At 36.4% G+C, this 21,331-nt stretch overlaps 1 protein-coding gene across 1 annotated transcript; it reads right to left on the bottom strand.

The window, feature by feature from the left end:
- Nucleotides 1-17,301: 17,301 nt before the first annotated feature.
- LOC133817225 (alkane hydroxylase MAH1-like) lies at nucleotides 17,302-21,107 on the bottom strand. The gene is made up of 2 exons (XM_062249679.1): nucleotides 20,585-21,107; nucleotides 17,302-18,431 (listed from the first exon to the last, which is right to left on the bottom strand). The coding sequence occupies exons 1-2, from the start codon at nucleotides 21,077-21,079 to the stop codon at nucleotides 17,400-17,402; spliced, it is 1,527 nt and encodes a 508-aa protein (XP_062105663.1). The 5' UTR covers nucleotides 21,080-21,107; the 3' UTR covers nucleotides 17,302-17,399.
- Between the last annotated feature and the right edge of the window lie 224 nt (nucleotides 21,108-21,331).

Genomic DNA, 21,331 nt, shown 5'->3' on the forward strand with positions numbered 1-21,331 from the left:
CACTTTTGCTCATTTTGCTCTTACCGGTGGAGTATTTTTTATTTTCGATATTTGGAGAAATTATAATTTTTTTTCTTCACAATTACCTACATTATACGGTTCCTCTATGATTCAATTATATTTTTTGAAGTGATCCAGAATGCAAGAAGACATGGACCACATATATAATCCACCATCTACTACTATATAATCCACGTATATAAGCCACCATCTACAAGGACCACATATATAATCCACCATCTACTACTAACCCAATTGAATTGATTATAGTTATTGTCCACCCACCATGATAATGATAACGATCGAGAAATATAAAGGTCTGATTGGTTCGCGATTAGAAAACTATATTTTTAAAAAGTAGGATTTTGAAATAAAAATTTGAATTTAGCGACTAAAAACATATTTCTGAAAATGTAATTGGTTCAATGTCAGTAAACTGTTTTTGAGTTTTAAAAAACTGAATTTGTGATTGGTATTAAATTTAAAAATATAATAGAAACTGAATATGTGATTGATTCAGCTGAAAGTAAAATTTAATTATATTGATAAATTAAAATTTAATCATAGTGTATTGATTAAATTCATAACAATATTGTATTGTCATTAATTTTGATTTTTTTTCTAAATTAATGTTATATTTTTTTAGGGCATGATTGGTTAGTGATTTAAAAATTATATTTTGAAAAAGTATAATTCTGAAAAAAGAATCTAGATTTAGTGTCTGAAAATATGTTTCTGAAAATATAATTGAATGTATTGTCCGTTAACTATTTTTGAGTTTTATAAAATTGAATAATTGTTTGGTAGAAAATCTAAAAATTGAATATGTAATAAATATATATTTTTTACTTTTGGCATAATAATAATTGAAGTGAAAATATATATTTTTTATTTATTTGTTGTAATTTTTATTTGATCAAATACGTTTCTTCTTTGATGAATTTTTTTAGCAAATATATTGTAAATTAGAATCAAATTATATTCGGTTAAATGATTTTATAATTAATTATTTTACTAAATTTATATAGATGACTAAAATTTTTAAATAGAAATAAATACAAAATAACCTTAAAAAAGTAGATTGACTTATAAAAAGGACAAAAGAAAAAAAATCAAAGTAAAAATGTAAGGAAAAAAAAAAGAAAAGTAGCAAGAAAAAAAAATATTTTTTTTAAAAAAAGTAGAATTCTACTGAAAACGCTAAATTTTCGTTTTCTAAATTCTTTATTAGAATTAAATTTGTTTTTAGAATTAAATTTTAAAAATATTTAACCAATTAAGTTTTCTTTGTAGGTTCTACAACTTTTAATTTTTGAAAAGATACCATATTTGAATCACATACCAATTATGCCCTAATATACCATTTCTGATTTTAATTTGTTTGAGCGTGGAATTGAACCGATGTATATATTTTTTGGAAGTACATTATATTATAGTGAGTTTTATTTTGTCTTCTTATATTTATTAAAGGATACAATAGTTAGGTGAGGCATCGTAATTATTAATAATATTGTTGGGTACTTAACATATTAAATATTTTTGAGATATTCTCAACAGTCCATTTATTCCAAACAAACAAGATTACTAAATTTCATATTTTAATATCTCCAATGAAGTGTCAAATTGATGATGCATTGCTAAAATATAACTCACTTTATAAAAGACTTGCTCTAATGGTGTATCAAAAATTGTATCAAATTTGACACACAATATAGCATGATGCATATTTTGCATCACCATAAATGCTACACATTTTTATTTACTTTTATACTATTTTTATTATTTTATTATTTTTATCTATTTACATTAAATGTTATACTTTTTACCTTATTATTTTATTATTATCTTATAATATCAACTATAAAATATAAAGAAAAATGACTACTTTTTGTATATTTTCAATAATATTAAATTAGTATTAATGAAGTATTAACTTTTACAATAATTTTTACAATTGTGCATTGAAGCATAGTGCTAAAAAATATGCTAAATATATAATATGTTGACTTTTTGTGCTAAATATAACACACTATTTACACCTCCTATTGGAGATGGTCTTAGAGGTTGACATCAATATATGTTCGTGTATATATTTTCCAAATTGGCTTTATAAAGTTTGTAACATTAGTAATTTCAATATAATGATATGTGCACTAAAATTATGCACAAAAACATTACACCAACTGACGTGACAGTTTTATTTAACCAATCAAATTTATTTCAGCGCGAGTACTATTTTAAAAAACAATGTCACGTCAGTTGGTGTAATGTTTTGATGCACGTATCATTATTCATATATATATATAAATTATGTAATGACCCTGCTAAAAACTCATTAATTTACTAAATACTCCATGTTTAAGTAAATTAAAGTTTACATGAATTTCTTTAAGAAAAATAAAACTTTTATTGAAACAAACATGAATTAACACATTTTTCAAACATGCAACTCGAGATCTCGATATTTAAAATAAATCATGTTTTACATGTGTAATGTAAATAAAAATATAAGTTTTAAGAATCAACATAACACAAAAGGTTAAAAACCTTTATAACAATAATGCATAAGTAGCAACCCTTTGAACCCCAGGTTAACCGTTCACGACATGCACACATCGGACCGAGCTTGCTCCAACTCATCGCCTCATCTATTACACTTTTGCCCTTACCTGCAACACAGAGTACCCGTGAGCTAACGCCCAACAAGAAGAGCTATGTAGGTCACAACCACTACAACAAAATAAGAGTTTAAGGGCTATATGGGGGAGACATTGTGGACATTTAATGTATCCCCCCAGGGGAGATGTTGTTGGAGGAGCCATCATAAGTGGTCCTACGATGACTCCCATGGGGAGACTTTGTAGACATTCAGCGTATCCTCCTGAGAGTCATCATAGAGTGAACTTTTTACACCCTACGATGAATCCCAGAGGGAAACTTTGTAGACTGTTATCCAAAAAGCAGGCGTGAGTGACGTGGCAGACATTTTTAACACGTGGTCGACACCTGGCACAAGTTTTGTTCGACAATCGACCAGGAAGATTTTCGTAGCGTAACATCTGGACTTTGTATACGACCAGTTCGGCCGTATACTCCACATATTTTGAGATGATCTTGTGTAAATCATAATCAAATCCGAGATTATCTCCCATGATTCCTGATTATCTGATTAATTAAGAACGAATATGTATAAAAAATTCATGTAATCCTCCTTGAGCCTATAAATAGAGGAAGATAGCTTAAGGAAAGGATTTTTTTGGCTGATTTAAGTTTTATACTTACAAGAGAATTAGAGTTATTATCTTACGATTGTATTATTCATCTCTCTCAGGTCTGTGAAACTTAGAGAGCCCTAGTTCTTTGATCACTCCTTTGAGAACTAATATCAATAATAGCTTAAGTGGACGTAGGTCATTACCAATTCTTGGGGCCGAACCACTATAATTTGTTGTGTCCTAAACTGTTTTTTCCCATTAAATCTATTTCAACACTTTCATTCAAATCAAGCATTTGAATCCGCATCAGTTGACCAAAACGAGGGTCAACATTCTAGTGCTTTCATTGAGAGCTTGAGACGAGATTGTTGGAGCATTAATGGTGAAAACAACAAAGAAGACTGGGCAGGCGGCTGGCGCTGCACCATCTCAACCTCCTCCTCCTCCAAACATGGCTGAGAATGAGCCACACTTGGAATTTGATGAGGAGGAACTAGACTCCGAGATGCTGAGAAATACCCTAGGGGTATTACAAGATGAATTGGACAATCTGAGGGCCAGTCAAGAGCGGAGATTATGGCGCGACAGCAGCAAGAGATTGAGCGTCAGCGCCAAGAGCTAAGTGAAAGACAGGTGGAGATGGACTGTTGACAGAGGGAAGCCATGGCAGCCCTTGAAGCAGCCCTGCAGTTGGCTAGGAATCAGGCTGCACCTGCCTCACAACCTGATCAACCCTCAGATGGGCCACCCCAAAGGGGTCCCAATCCTAGCCCTCTGATCCAGCCGACGAGCCCTCAAAGGCTCGAGTAGCCGCCAATGCCTCAGGATGATGTCCCACCAAGGGATCCTGAGATGCAACCTCCATCCCAGGCTGGTCGAGGCAATCCCCCACAACCAAGGCAGAATAGGGCTGGGCAGCAGCCCCGTAGTCCTAGACGCCATAAGGGTGAAGAGCCGAACCCACCGAGCAGGGGGCAACGTCCTTCTAGCAACCGAAGGAACTTGGAGATAAGCTCTGCAGTCAGGGGCCCCCCACGGCATGATAATGCACGGGGACCTACCGACCAGCGCAGGCCTCCCCCTAACGCTCGGGAAGTTCCAGCCCGAGGAGGCAACCGAGGGAACAGTCAGTCCCACCATAGCCAATCGAGGTTTAGAGATGGCCATGGTTACAATAAGGCCGATTCAGGCAGGGGGAATGCCGGTCGGAGAAATGAAGAGAGAGGTGGAGGCAGAAGCCCACCACCTAGAGAAGACCGACAAGAGAGACGTAACGCTGGGGGGCAGCCCAGACAAAACAACGTCTTTAACCGGCTCGGAGCAAGCGAGCAACGACGAAGAGATGAAGACTTAAGGGATGTACTCAACGATCCTCGGGAACGGCATGACGAGTACACTCGTGGGATTGATGTGAGGGGGTAGGGATGGCTATATTTCTGGGAGCGAACTCCAGGCGAATATGAAGCGCATGGATACAAGTTATGCCTTGGCGATTCCTGACGCCGTGCAAGCCCAAATAGATGCCATGAACAAAGCAGTACAACAGCTAGTCGGGGGAAGAACGTCTCACATCAATACGACAGAGAAGGGGCACTCCTTTCGTTCAAAGGATAGCTGTGGCAGAAACTCTCAGCAAGTTTAAAATGCTCACACTTCCAAACTTTGACGGGTATGGTAACCCGGTATCTCATGTAAACAACTTTGAGATACAGATGGACATTCAGAAAGTGTCCAAAGACGCTCGGTGCAGGATCTTTCCTGCAACACTTTTCGATCCGCTGGTCGTGGATGTTCAAATTGCCAACATGATGGTAAAGAGAGTGCTGGTCGATACAAGAAGTTCAGTCAACATCCTGTATAAATCTTCGCTGGAACGCATGAAGTTGTCCATCAAGGACTTGGAGCCCTGCAACCAAACAATTTACGGTTTCTCTGGTGAGGGACTCGCTCCAACAGGGTCGATCAGACTTCCAGTAACAACAGGTACAACACCTGCTACCAGGACATTACTCACTACTTTCATAGTAGTCGATTGTCCTTCGGCTTACAATGCTGTAATCGAAAGGCCCATACTGGTTGACCTTCGGGCCGTCACCTCAATATGGCACCTGGCCATAAAATTCCCGACAGACGCAGGGGTAGGACGCGTGTTGGGAAACCAGAGAGAAACGAGGGAGTGCTATAATGCCTCGATCATGAAGGCCAAGAAGGGAATGTCAAGGAGTGCACCCCCAGAAAGGTTACAGATGGCCATTGATGTACAAGCCTAATCAGGTGATGAAGTCACCAAATAGGGTGTTGCCCAAAGTGAGGATAGAGACTTAGATCCTCACTTTGGGGATTTTGAGGAAGATGTTGGACCTGTCGAGGACTTTGAGGAGGTCCAGCTTGATGAAGAGTTTCCGATCAGAGTGTTAAAGGTCGGTAAAAATTTGGAAGCAACAACAAAGCACGCATTGGTGGAATTTTTGAGAAAGAACCAGGAAGTTTTCGCCTGGTCACATAAAGACATGGCTGAGATAGATCCTGCAGTCATCAGCCATGTCCTGAACATCGACAAAAGCTTTCCACCCGTGCAACAGAAAAGAATGCTGCTCGATAAAGACAGATCGAAAGCCTTAAAAGAAGGAGAATGGGTTCATCAGGGTGGCGTTTTATCCATCGTGGGTCTCTAGTCTAGTACTGGTTCCCAAGCTTAATGGCAAATGGCAAACCTGTGTGGATTTCACAGACCTTAATAAAGCTTGGCCCAAGGATTGCTTCCCACTCCCAAGAATCGACCAGCTGGTCGATGCAACTGTAGGACATGAGGTCCTCTCTTTCATGGATGCATACTCAGGATACAATCAGAACAGTATGCATCCCCTTGACGAGGATCACACTAGCTTTCGGACCGATACAGGGTTATACTGTTATAAAGTTATGCCCTTCGGACTGAAAAACGCTGGTGCAACTTACCAGAGATTAGTTAACTACATGTTTAAGGAGTTGATCAGAGTAAACATAGAGGTATACGTGGATGACATGCTGGTAAAGTCGAAAAAGGCAAAAGGACATGTGACAGATTTACAAGAGTGTTTCAATGTTTTGAACAAGTATCAAATGAAGGTAAATCCTCTCAAATATTCCTTCGGAGTTGGATCAGGGAAATTTTTGGGGTTCATTGTCAATTCGAGGGGAATTGAAGCCAACCCCGAAAAGATCAAAGCCCTGATCGACATGAAATCGCCGGTAAAAATCAAAGATGTGCAAAGTTTGACTAGAAGGATCGCCGCACTCAGTAGATTTATTTCAAAGTCGACGGATAAATGCGTCCCTTTCTTTAATCTACTTAGGGGCAACAAGAAGTTCGAGTGGACTGAAGAATGCGAACAGGCTTTCCAAGCCCTAAAAGCCCACATGGCACAGCCTCCTGTCTTATCAAAGCCTATAGACGGAGAAACTTTGTTCATTTACCTGGCGATCACCGAGTATGCTGCTAGTGCGGTACTAGTAAGAGAAGAAGAAGGCGTACAGAAGACAGTGTATTATGTAAGCAAGAGGTTAATCGGGGCCTAATTGAGGTATCCTCCCATCGAAAGATTAGCCTACTGCTTAATTTTGGCCTCAAGGAAGTTACGTCCTTACTTCCAAGCCCATCCCATCACAGTCTTAACTGATCAGCCCCTTCGGCAAGTTCTATAAAAACCAGAGGCTGCTAGACGTTTGTTGAAATGGGCAGTCGAACTCGGGCAGTTCGATATAACATATTCATCGCGAGCAGCAATAAAAGGACAAGTCTTGGCTGATTTCATTGTTGAGTTTACTGAACTCCTAGACAGCGAGCAGAGCGAAAAATCTAGTGCGCCTGAGCCTCAAGTTGAAGCTCCTTCGTGGAAGTTATTCACGGACGAATCGTCCAACGAATCTCACACAGGAGCAGGAGTGATATTGATAATGCTAGAAGGGCATCGATTTCACTGCGCAATTAGGTTTGATTTCACCGCTTCAAACAACAAAGCCGAGTATGAAGCCCTACTCGCTGGTGATGGACCCAAAACAGGTATGTTTTAAATATTTATAACTCGCAAGCGCACAAATCGTATTTATAGAATAATGTTCGTGTAAGCTCAAGATCGAACCCAAAGGAGTTGACTTAAATCGAAAAGGAACTATTTTAAACCAAAATTAATAAATTCTAACCTAGTTCCAAAGATTGATGAGATTTTTGTATAATAAAAATAAAATAAAAGACAATAATAAATATATTAAAGACAATATATATAACATAGATTAATAATAGAAATGAAGATAGTAAAATAAAGATTATTAAGATAATAGAATCCACAAAATATAAGTTCAATAATATTTAAAAGTACATTGATTCCCAAGTTTTAGTAATAGTAGAAATTAATCAAATCATCACTTATTCAAATTAGATATTCTATTTAAGCACAAGTTACTTCTAAAAAGATAAGATTTTTCTTCACTTTTCAAAATTATAATTTCAAAGCATTTAGTGTAAATCAATCTAATGAAATAACAAATAAATCAATGAGTATTATTTATAAGGCAAAACATAATTTTTTTGTTCTAAGTATGGATGTGTACAATTTAATGACACATCTTACACAAAGAATATTATGTTTTAACACTAATGAAGAACAAAGTGTAAATATGTGCTAACAATCCAAAATACATGATATTTAAGATGAAAGAAGATATTTGAAGAAGAAAATTCCATAAAATTTGTTGCACAAAATGGGAAATCAACTTACAAAATAAATACTATCTAGTTACAAATTGTTTCATCATCACCTTAATAATCTTAAAAAGATTAGAAACTCATAACTAGAATAGAAAATACAAACTAAAAATTTCAAACATAAATATGAAAATTGGGAGGAGAAACCCCCAAATTTTCCTCTAAAAATACATAGAAAAATAAGCAAAAAGAAGAAGAAGATGAAGAGAATAGAGAGGTTTTGAAATGTGTAGAATTTGTGGTATGGTAACCTCCCCTCAAAAATGGACACCAAATTCCCTTATTTATAGCCAAAAAATGGGCATTAAAATAATCAATTTAAAATAATTAAATTGATTAAATTAATTATAATATGACAAATATGGGTAAATTATAGGGTGTAATAATTATGTTTTGGGGTAAAATGTGTAGAAAGTGTGATAAAAAGTGGCATTTTTGAATATAGAGGACAATAGTACAAATTGGCATTTGTTGGGCTCAAGACACCATGCTCTTTTTGTGTGCTTGGGCTGCTTTGGTGGAGTTAGGCGTAGGAGGACTTGCTGAAGAGATGCTGGCTGGAGTGTGAGGCTATTGAAGGCTGTTGGCAAGGAGAAAAAAAAAAGCAAATTTTGATGATTTGGGCCTTCGGATTTGGGCCTGCTTTTGGTGGGCTGAAGGCTCATGTGCCATTTTTTTCCAATCCTCTTCAAAATTGCCATAACTCCTTCATTTTTCTTGCTTTTTCAAGAGCAAAAACATGCAACAAATTATCTACAAAAATAAACATAAATTAAATTAAAACTAAATATTTTCAATAATAAAATATACAACAAAATTTTCATGAAAATATTAATTAAAACTTAATTTACTTAAACATTTAAGCTCAAAATTGCATCTTTTTACTCATAACTTAACAATATTAATTTTAAATAATTAAACTATAACATTTTACAATAATATAACTATAAAAACACACAAAAATATATAAAATCAAAATAAACCTAATAAATTCAAAATTACTTAAAAACTTAATAAATCAATTAAAATCTTAAGAATTAAGCAACAATTAGCACATAAAAGATGGTAAAATAACTCTATTTTGTAGAGTTATCAGCTGGGTTAAGGTTGGCCAAAGACATAAGCATAAAAGTGTTGGATATATACAGTGATTCACAGCTGGTAGTGAATCAGGTCTTAGGGGAGTATCAAGCACGAGGCCTGAATATGGTGGTCTATCTGAATAAAACCATGGATTTGTTGGCACAATTTGAGAAATATACCCTTCAGCAAATACCTCGAGATCAGAATTCAAATGCAGATGCCTTAGCCAAACTCGCGAGTGCGAAGGACGCTGACACTTTAAATATAGTGCCAATTGAGCGACTACGTGAGCCGAGCATATGAGCAGATGAAACCAATATGGAAGTTCGGTTGGCAGATACATGGATGGCGCCATACTTGGAGTATCTCACGAGCGGTATACTACCAGCTGATAGAAACAAAGCCAGGACTCTTCAAAGGCAGGCTGCCAGGTATATACTGGTCGATGGTGTTCTATACCGAAGAGGATACTATATGCCACTGCTCATGTGTGTTACACCAGAAAAGGCTAAAGAGCTGATGAAGGAGGTACATGAAGGCTTCTGTGGAGATCACGCTGGGGGGTAGAGCTTATCGAAGAAGATTCTGAGGCAGGGTTATTTCTAGCCAACTATGAACGAAGACTCGATGGAGTTTGTGCGAAAATGTGATAAGTGTCAGAGGTTTTCCAAGATTCCACGCGCAGCTCCTAATGAGTTAAAGTAGATGCAGAGTCCGTGGCCCTTCGCAGTATGGGGTATCGATTTAATTGGGTCCTTGCCAACAGGAAAAGGTGGGGTAAAATACGCAGTTATAGCAGTCGACTACTTCACCAAATGGGCCGAGGTTGAGCCACTTGCAACCATAATGAAAAAGAAAGTACTTGATTTTGTCATCAAAAACATTATTTATCGATATGGATTGCCCAGAAAGATTGTCTCGGACAATGGCACCCAGTTTGACAGCGACCTATTCACAGACTTCTGCGAGAGGCATGGAATCATCAAGAGCTTTTCTTCAGTTGCACATCCACAAGCAAATGGGCAAGTTGAAGCGGTAAATAAGACATTAAAGGATACCCTGAAGAAAAGGCTCGAGGAAGCTAAAGGAGCATGGCCAGAACAACTGCCTGAAGTACTCTGGTCGTATAGAACTTCTCATCAGATAATAACAGGTCATACCCCGTTTTCCTTAGCATACAGGTATGGAGCTATGTTGCCAGTCGAGTTAGATCCGCCCTCACATCGAAGAACCACATACAACCAAGACCAGAATAACAAACTGTTGATGGAGTCCCTAGACTTGGTTGAGGAGAAACGAGAGAAAGCCCAACTCCGAGTAGCTGCGTACCAGCAAAAAGTCACCCAGTATTTTAACTCTAAAGTAAAAGAAAGAAAGTTCAGCATCATGGACTTAGTACTTCGACGAGTTTTCTTAAACACCTGCGACCCGGCTACTAGAGTACTCGGACCAAACTGGGAAGGACCTTACCAGATTGAAGAAGTCTTTCACCCAGGCACATACAAACTTGCACACTTAAATGGAGATCTCGTTCCGCGCTATTGGAACGGAGAACACCTGTGCAAGTATTATCAATAAATAGTCCTTCTTAAAGGACTGGCTTGTATTAATTTTTACTTTTTACAAGTTTTGAAAAAGGGTTAGTCATGTCATATGGCTAATTGCTTATAAGTGTAAGATCTTTTAAGATCACTCGTAAAGACATGTTTAGTCCATTTAATACGAGAATTATAAGGGACTGTGCGCAGCCAGTCATTCTTGCCAAACTTTGTAATCTTTTACAAGTATTTGATCATTACGTGTGTTGTTTTGCTGTATTATAAGTTCTACATTTTATACCGAGCAACAATGTTCATACAAGTCGTGGTCAATGCAAGTGACCAAGGACCTAAAGCTCATCAGTCACTTAGGGGGCATATAAGGTACATCGATAGCAAAGCATACCAAGAGGTATGTAAACACATGAACAAAATAAGTGAAAGCATACTACGGTACTTAGAGTATTTTTCAAAATTTATATTTTGTTAAATCAAGCCAAAGTACTATGCTAAGTTCGGTCATGCGAACAAATGCTATAATAAAGCAAAAAATATTATAATATCAATGTTATAATAAATACCCTCCTGCTTTAAATTTAGATTTCTTCAGGCCAGAGAGTGAGTGTAGCACTTGTAGAGTAAATAATGTAGCGACCAATAATGATAGCTCGGGTATTATACTTTCAATTTCTCTGTCCTTGCTTCTTAAACTTAGCAAGTTTATTTTATTATATTGCCTGACTGTTCGCTTGTTTCTTTTTTGCAGATATGCCTGCTGAACGTACCTTTGACTTGTACACCAAGTCAGCGAGCAAGAAGAAATCCCATAGGCGCCAGCTTGGGGAGGGCTGCAGCATCCAGCCTACGAAAAAGTCTCGAACAGACGACCCCCCCGCATCTACTCCAACAAGGGAGACAACTCATCCACCAGCTCCTACCAGGGAGGCAACTCCTCCAACTCCAACAAACCCAGATCTTCTGTCTCCGGTTGGACAGACTCATCCTCTAGCTCCAGTCGACCCTACGCCCCCAACATCCACTGTCCAGCAGTCAGCTGGTCGTCGAGAAGAAGCCTTAGGAGACGACCTTACGGGCGTGGTGCTCAACTTAGCCAAAGATAGGTTGACAAAAATAACGAAGCACCGACGCAGCCGAGAGGCAATCCAGGAGACCGACTCCATGGGGGTCGACCAGGTCCTCAGCTGCGCACTGAATGAAGTGCTTGCTGTAAGTTGCTTTCTGCTTTATAAATCATCTTTTTAACTTGCTCCTATTAACGAACTTATCTTTTTCTTGATCGCAGGGGGTGCTTACCCTGACCTCCGGCTGGCAATCTTCAAGGTCCCAGAATGCTCAGTTTGAGAAGAAACTCAGCGATCATCTTAGTGCTGCTGAGGCTCAATACACCGAGCAACTCAAGGTGTTTGAGGCTACTTATGCCGAGCAGCTGAAGGCGGTCAAGGCGAAACATTCGGAGGCCCTGAAAGAGGCCGAGGTGAAGCATACCGAGGCTCTTAAAAAAAGTCAAGGCGAAGCACCTCGAGGCGCTACAAGTGACCAAGGCCACAATTGCTTCTCTCAAAGAATAGATGAAAATGAAGGATGCAAGTATCGATAAGATTACTGCATCCAAGGAGCAGTACAAGGAGGTCTCGCTCAGGAATTATCGGGAAGCCCACAAGCTTCAGGATGAGCTTGCAATAAGTCGCCAAGAGGATGCTACTTTGGAGGAACAGAATGCCCGCGACCTTGAAGACTATGAGGGGGCATCGTTCGAGTGCTTCTACTTGTTCTGGAAGAACAATCCCACTGCCAAATTTTCCTATCTCCCAGACCATATCAGGGAGGTGGAGTTGGCTAGGTGCGTTGCTCGCCTGGAGGAAAAGACAATTCCAAGGTCTCTAGAAATTTCTTTAGCAACCGGAATCGAAGGCGCCCAAGAAGAAGCTGGGGATGCGGTTGACCAGCAGCAGCAACAATCGCCACAAGACCCCCTAACAAATTCATAGTTTTTTTTAAATACACGACCTACGGGTCGTGATGTAAAGACAATTCCTTATTTAATTTTTGATTCCTGCACGGGCAGCAATTTTCCTTTTAATCGAACAATTACATCTGAGCAGTACTGCTCACGGTGTAAAGTAATTTTTTTTTGATATTATAATACATCTATGTCTTATTATAACATCTGTTCGCATGACCGAACTTAGCATAGAACTTTTGCTTGGTTTAGAAAAATACAAAATTTTGAAAAATACTCTAAGTACCTTACCATGCTTTCACTTATTTTGCTCATGTGTTTACATACCTTTTGATATGCTTTGCTTACTAGATACCATATATGCCCCCCAAGTGATGGATGAGCTTTAGGTCCTTGGTCACTTGCCTTGACCAAAACCTGTTCAAACAATACTGCTCGGAGCAAAATAATTAAAATTGTAATAGAGCAAAATAACACACGTAATAAGCAAAAACTTGCATAAAATACAATAATTGGCAAGAATGACTGGCTACGCACAGTCCCTTATATTTCACATAATAAATGGACAAAACGTGTCTGTTCGAGTGATAAAAAAGATCTTACACTTATAAGCGATTAGTCACATAAAACAACCACCCCTTTTTAATAACTTGTAAAAAGTAAAATTAATACAAGCCAATCCTTTAAGAAGGATTGTTCATTGATAGTACTTGCACAGGTGTTCTCCATTTCAATAGCGAGGAACAAGATCTCCGTTTAAGCGAGCAAGTTTGTAGGTGCCTGGGTGAAGGACTTCTTCAATCTGGTATGGCTCTTCCCAATTAGGCCCGAGTACTCTAGCAGCTTAGTCGCGGGTGTTCAGGAAAACTCTTCGAAGTACTAGGTCTCCGACATTGGATTTCCTTTCTTGCACTTTAGAATTGAAATACCGAGCGACTTTTTGCTGGTACGCTGCTAATCGAAGTTGAGCTTGCTCACGCTTCTCATCGACCAAGTCTAGGGATTCCATCAGTAGTTGGTTGTTCGAGCCTTGATCGTACGTTATTCTACGATGCGAAGGCGGATCTAACACAACAGGCAACATAGCCTCATATCCATAAGCTAAAGAGAATGGAGTATGGCCTGTTGCTGTTCGATGGGAAGTTCTGTATGACCAAAGGATTTTAGGCAATTTTAGCGTTTTGTTGACCACTTCGACTTGTCCATTTGCTTAGGGATGAGCGACTGAAGAAACGCTCCTGATAATGCCATGCCGTCCGCAAAAATTCGTGAATAAATCACTATCGAACTGGGTGCCGTTATTCGAGACGATTTTCCTTGGCAATCCATAGCAACAAACGATGTTTTTGATCACAAAATCAAGCACCTTCTTGGTCGTTATAGTTGCGAGTGGCTCAGATTTGACCCATTTAGTGAAGTAGTCGACGGCAACCACATCATACTTGACGATGCCCTTCCCTGTGGGCAAAGATCCAATTAGATGTATGCTCCAAACTGCAAACAACCACGGAATTTGCATCTGTTTAAGCTCATTAAGGGCTGCTCGTGGGATTTTGGAGAACCTCTGGCACTTGTCGCACCTCCGCACAAACTCCATCGAGTCCTCATTTATCGTGGGCCAGAAGTATCCTTGTCTCAGGATCTTTTTTCACAAGCTTTGCCCCCCAGCGTGGTCTCCACAAAAGCCTTCGTGTACCTCTTTCATTAATTCTTTGGCCTTTTCTTTTGAAATACATCTGAGGAGTGGCATTGAGTATCCCCTTCGGTACAAGATTCCATCGACCAAGATATACCTAGTAGCTTGTCGCTGAAGGGTCCTGGCTTTGTTTCTGTCCGTTGGTAACACGCCTTGCATCAGATACTCTATATATGGTGCCATCCATGTATCCGCCATTTGGATCACCATAGTGGTCTCCTCTGCTTGGATGCTTGGCGTACACAGCTGTTCAACCATCACTATATTCTTTGTATCTACATCCTTTGCACTTGCTAATTTGGCCAAAGCATCAACATTGGAATTCTAGTCATGAGGTACTTGCTGGAGGGTGTATTTGTCAAACTGAGCCAATAAATCTCTTGTTTTGTTTAAATAGGCAACCATCTTTAAACCTCGCGCTTGGTATTCTCCCATGACTTGATTCACCACCAGCTGAGAAACACTGTAGATGTCGAGAACCTTTATATTCATATCCCTGGCGAAACGCAACCAAGCGAGTAATGCTTCATACTCGGTCTCGTTGCTAGAAGCAGTGAAGTCAAACTTGATGGCACAGTGAAATCGATGCCCTTTTGGCATTATCAATATCACTCCTGCTCTAGCATGACACTCGTTAAAAGAACACTCTGTAAATAATTTCCATGAGAGAGCTTGGCTTTGACACTCAGGCTCATTAGGCTCTTCAATCCGCTCGCTATCTATAAGTCAGTGAACTCTACAATGAAGTCAGCCAGGGCTTGCCCTTTTATCGTTGCACACGGCAAGTAAGATATATTGAACTGCCCAAGTTCGACTGCATTTTAACAATCTACCCGCAGCCTCTGGGTTTTGCAGGACTTGTCATAGAGGCTGGTCGGTTAAAACCATGATTAGGTGAGCTTGAAAATATGGCCGCAGCTTCCTGGAGGCCAAAATTAGGCAATAGGCTAGCTTCTCGATGGGCGGGTACCGTTGTTCTGCTCCAATTAGCCTTTTGCTTACATAGTAAATAGCCTTCTGCACGCCCAAAAATGGTAATGACCTACGTTCACTTAGTACTATTATTAAGATTGAATCTCAAAGCAGTGGTCAAAGAATTAGAGTTATTGAGTTTCACAAACCTTGGAAGAAAAACAATAAAACGGTGGTTAATTGCACTATAGCTATCTCTTTTTCTCTATCTTAGCAAAAAGATTCAGGAATAAAAAAAAAAGTCCCTTCCTTGAGCTATTTCATGCATATTTATAGGCTCAAGGATGGTTACATGGGCCAACAGGCCATATCTTTCCTTAATAACCGTGTATCAAGGTCATCACGAGGAAATATTCAATGTATTAATTATAAGATTACAATTTAAGAAGGAATCAAATCAAGTTATACGACCAGCCTGGTCGTATCTAAAAGTTAAGCCCTGACGAAGCGGTGTGCTTCTGGTCGATAGTCGAGCAGTACTCTCTGCCACGTGTCAACTACATAGGAGAAATCATTGCCACGTCATCAGTAGCCATTTTTAGGGTAAGCAATAATATTTTTATTATTATTTTCAAACACCATTAGTTTTAAAGTACATAAATTTAAAACATAAATTATAAGTAATAAAGTCATCTAAATATTAACATAGTTTTGAAAATATAATTGATAGAGTAATTTAAATACTTTAATATGATTTTTATTGGGACTTTAGTATGAAAATATTAAAATATGTGATAATAAATTATTATGACTCGGTTATTAATTTATTAACCTATATTCTTTCCTTTCTTTTATCAATTATTTATTTTATCATTCATCATATTTTGTTTATACAAATATATATGTAATAGTGAAATAAGACATAAATATACATTTTTTTTATTTCTTTAGTTTAGTTTTTTTTAAATGAGAAATTACTTATTTTAATTGTTCTAGTCATTAATTAAATAATATATATTTATATATAACTTTTTATTGGCTTTAAAAATTTTTAAATTAAATAATTAAAATTTGATCGAATAAATTTTTTGAATTCATAGTATTAATTTTTTTAATATTTTATTATAATTAAATTCATAAGTATTTTTTCTAAAAGAAAATTTTGAAAAAAAAACTATTTAATTTTAAAACTAAAATACACCATACCTTTATATATAAAAAGTGTATTTCTAGTGAATTCTTGGTTTAACGGACCTTTTTTTTTTTAAAAAAAAAACTATATATTTATTTACTATAGATAATATTTTGGTTTACTTTTTTTAAAATATTTTTATGTCATTTTTTTATAATATATAATATTGTTTATTAATTAAAAAGGAAATAACTAGCATTTTCCCCAACTTTTGACACTATAGTAATAGATTTAACTACAAAATTAAAATACAAAAAATACTAAAGTGTAAAAAAAAAGTGAAGTTATTGTATATATATATATATGATAATTATATTGATTATCGTATGTAAATATAATATTTTTTGTGGCAATATATAAATATAATATTTAAATTAACTGAAAAGAAAATGAAAAATAGGAGCTGGTTTATAAGACAAAATAAATATGGAATCAAATTATAAATATTTAAACCTTATATATAAAGCAGCCGAGTAAAAACAAAAAATATCGATTCAGAATGGGAGTTATATATAATCTGGAAAAAAAAGTGCATGATACACAAAATATTAATATACAAAATAAAATAACATGAAATTATAAAATGTTTAAGCTTCTATATATAAAGCACAATAGATAGAACAAACAAAAACATTTTCTAAAAAAAGTATAAAAGAGAAAACAAAAGATACAGTTTAAAGAAATGAGGAGTAAGATATATTTAAAAACAAAGGTAAGAAGAATGAGGAGCGAGAGAAAGAGTAAAATTAGTATAGACTCGGTACTAATTATAATACTGTGTAACTTCTTATTTCAACCAATAATATTAGACAAAAATCAGCCACACAAATGCGGGGTTTTCGTATGCCCGCACCAAAGCCAAACGCTAAATATATTATATATTGTATCGTACATCATAAATATTCAAATATAAATATTCAAAAAATATATGTGGATTGCCTTTTCATTTTACACGTACTATATAGTACGTAAAATATCTTATTAAAACCCAAACAAAACAATACAACAACTCTATTAATAGATCATTAATTAATTTATTCAAAAAGATCTTTTGGAAACCCTAAGTTTGAGTCCATACTTCATGTTCATGGTGACCATCAAAGTAGGGCATACTAGATGTCCTTCTACAATATGAAAATGATAATTTTTAAGAATGGTGAGTGCCATGATTTTCATTTGAATCAAAGCCATGTCTTTACCCAAACAAGTCCTTGCTCCAATATGAAAAGCTGCAAACTTGTGAGGTGGTACATACACAAATTCTCCTTGCTCTGAAATCCATCTCTCTGGCTTAAAATCCAAACAATCTTTTCCCCAAACTTCTTCCATTCTCCCCGTTGAATAAACAGATGTCAACACCATTTGCTTTGGCTTTACATGATGACCACTTGGAAAAACGTCTGCTTTAGTTGGGGTTTTATGGTTGAAAGGCACCGATGGATAGAGTCGAAATGTTTCATATATTGTTGCTTGTAGATATACTAATTTACTCATCAACTCCTCTCTTTTGTTATGATCTAAATTATCATAATTTCCTACCAACTTTTCTTTCATTTCTTCAAGAATTTTGGTCTCTATATCAGGGCGAGTTGCCACAAGCCAAAAGAACCAACATAATCCAGCAGTCAAGGTGTCCCTAGCCGCTGCCAAGAAACTATATGCAACGTCTCTAAGAAACTTGTCTGAATATGGCTTTTCTTTTTCTTCCATATAAATTGTTAACAAACCCAAGTTAGCTTCCCCATCATGATGAGCATTGTTATTATTTTGACTTTGGTTGTGGCTCATTTGATCTCTTTTTAATGAGATGCACTGGTATATGAATTCATCGAACGTTTCTCGTGCTATTCTTAGCTTTCGCTCAGTTCCAATATCTAACCATCTTAGCAATTTCCAATAGCTTTTGGGTATAACATGTCGGAGAATCACTGCCTCTTGTCCCTCATTAAATGCCTTTTGATAGTCGCTTTTAGAGGATTTAAATGAATAGGATGCAAGATCTAGCCCAAAAATAAATAAAATTGCATTATCGAATGTGATCATTTTCTGTAACGTTTCTTGTAGATCAACCTGTTACAATTAAACAACTTTTAGATATATTTTGGAGGAAAAAATAACGCCATTTAATATTATAGTATGTGTTACTATTTGATTAAGTTTTATTTACACACTATATTATTTTCTCAATATATTTTTTTGTTTTTATATATTGATGATTTTACCTTGGTCGTTAGAGCTATTGTACATAGGGAAATTTGAGTTTTTATACTTAATGAGATATACTAAATCAAAAAAATGCTAGCATTTCTAATCATTTCAAAAAAATGCCAAATCTTTTGACAATACCCAAAATACCCCTTTCATAATTTTTTCATCAACTTCCTCTTCTCTCTTCCTTTTCTCTCCCTCAACCCATTCCTCTCAACTCTCTCTCTAGAAAAATTCATGGATAAGGTAAAATATAAGAGAACTCAATGTAATAGCAAGTATTCCTTACTTAGGACACTAAAATACTGCATTTCGAACAGATCTGGGTATGATTTTTGAGTTTTTTTTTTGTGATTTTTTTTTTCAGATTTGAAACTTTGAAATCTGCAGAAAATCGACGTGGTTCGATGGTGCTCGATGCTAGCTCGATAGGGCCTTCAAAATCAAGATTTTCATGAAAAAATCGATGTTGCTCGATGGTGGTTCGATGGAGGTTCGATGGTGGTTCGATGGTATTCGATGCGATTCTTGCATGATACGTAATTTTTTACTTGGGTGTCCGTTTGGGGTATTTTTTTTTATTTTGGGTATTTTTTTCAAGATCTACATGTTTAATATGTGTATATACACATTTAGAAAATATAAATCTTGAAAAAAATGACAAATGCAAAACATACCTCATGTTCAAGATATGTTTTGGTATGTTTTCAAGTTCTAAACTTTGAAAATGTGTATGTGAATATCTAAAACGTGTAGATCTAAAAAAAATACAAAAAATAAAAAAAAATCATCCCAAACGGACACCCAAGTGAAAAATTATGTCTCTTACAAAAATTGCATCGAACCACTATCGAGCAACCATCAAACCACCATCAAACAACCATCGAACCACCATCGAACAACGTCGATTTTTTCATGAAAATCTTGATTTTGAAGGCCCCATCGAGGTAGCATCGAACACCATCGAGCAACCATCGAGTTGGGCATGATTTTTGAGTTATTTTTCAGATTTGAAACTCTGAAATATGTAGAAAATTGATTTTGCTCGATTGTTGCTCGATGGTGCTCGATACCAGCTCGATGGGGCCTTCAAAATCAATATTTTCATGAAAAAATCGAGCTTTCTCGATGGTTGCTCGATGGTGGTTCAATGGTGGTTCGATGCAATTCTTGTAAGAGACATAATTTCTCACTCGGGTGTCCGTTTGTGATGATTTTTTTTTTTTTGGTATTTTTTTTTAGATCTACACGTTTTAGATGTTCACATACATATTTTCAAAGTTTAGAACTTGAAAACATAGCAAACCATATCTTGAACATGAGGTATGTTTTGCATTTGTCATTTTTTCAAGATTTACATTTCCCAAATGTGTATATACACATCTCAAATGTGTAGATCTTGAAAAAATACCCAAAATAAAAAAAAATCACCCCAAACGGACACCCGAGTGAAAAATTACGTATTTTGCAAGAATCACATCGAACACCATCGAACCTCCATCGAACCACCATCGAGAAACATCCATTTTTTTCATGAAAATCTTGATTTTGAAAGCCCCATCGAGATAGCATCGAGCACCATCGAACCACGTCGATTTTCTGCAGATTTCAAAGTTTCAAATCTGAAAAAAAAAATCGCAATAATCTGTTCGAAATGTAGTATTTTAGTGTCCTAAGTGAGGAATACTTGCTATTACATTGATTTCTATAATATTTTATCTTACCCATGAAATATTTTTTTCAAGAGAGTGAGTTGAGAGGATGGGTTGAGGGAGAGAGAGGGAAGAGAAAAATTATGAAAGGGGTATTTTGGGTATTGTCAAAAGAATTAGCATTTTTTTGAAATGATTTAAGTGCCTAGCATTTTTTTGATTTATAACCCCTAATTAAGTATAAAAACTCAAATTTCCCTGTCCATATTAGTATCTGTAATATATAGAGCTAGAATAATATATATTTGTATTTTTTTTCTCAGTACTATATAAAAAAAATACATTAAGTACATATATATATACCTGGATTTTGGTTTCAGTGGCGTGATTAAGAAATGGGACTAAGTCATCGACCACCTTTCGGTAGAGAGTCATTGCAACGAATGAATCAAACTTAGCATGTCTTTGAGTCCAAAGCTGAAACATTTTTCTTTGAAGTTTCCATAAATGAGAATCAACATTGAGAATCCCATCCCCTAGAACATCAAACACCTCCCTAAACTCTTCTCCTTTGGGATAGTTTGAGAATTTTGTGGTGGCAATGTGTTGAAGATTCGAAGGGTCGCATGTGATGATGAAATTCATGCTACTAAACAAAGGGCATTTTAACTCAAATGTGCCTCCACTTTTCTTCATAATCTCAGTTATGAAGTCATGGAGACGTGGGATGTTATACAGCACTGTTGGCAACATGCCTAACATCGGCCAATTCGTAACTATTGCATTTCTATTTCGCCACCAATGGTGAATCACAAGAACTAGGCCAAATAGAACCACCCCAACTATCACCATACTCATATTATATATTTAAAACTACCTCTAGCTCTTTCTATATATATATTTATATATATAAAAGAGCATCACTTTTGGCCCCTCAATTATTTAAATTTTTTAAAAGTTGATAGAATACTTATTATATCTATCATATTCACTATCGTACAAAAATAATTAGTTATAATTTCTTCAACTACTCAAAAGTTAAATTATACGGGCTATATGATAACTAAATTATATTTTTTTGAAGTGATCCAGAATCCAAGAAGACACGAA

The sequence above is a fragment of the Humulus lupulus genome, chromosome 2 (genome assembly GCF_963169125.1).
Source record: "Humulus lupulus chromosome 2, drHumLupu1.1, whole genome shotgun sequence".
Lineage (NCBI taxonomy): Eukaryota > Viridiplantae > Streptophyta > Magnoliopsida > Rosales > Cannabaceae > Humulus > Humulus lupulus.

Coding starts and splice junctions, on each gene's coding strand:
- LOC133817225 (XM_062249679.1), bottom strand. CDS start 21,079: ATGAGTATGGTGATAGTTGGGGTGGTTCTATTTGGCCTAGTTCTTGTG. Junction 18,432..20,584: donor CCACTGAAACCAAAATCCAG/GTATATATATAT, acceptor TAATTGTAACAG/GTTGATCTACAAGAAACGTT.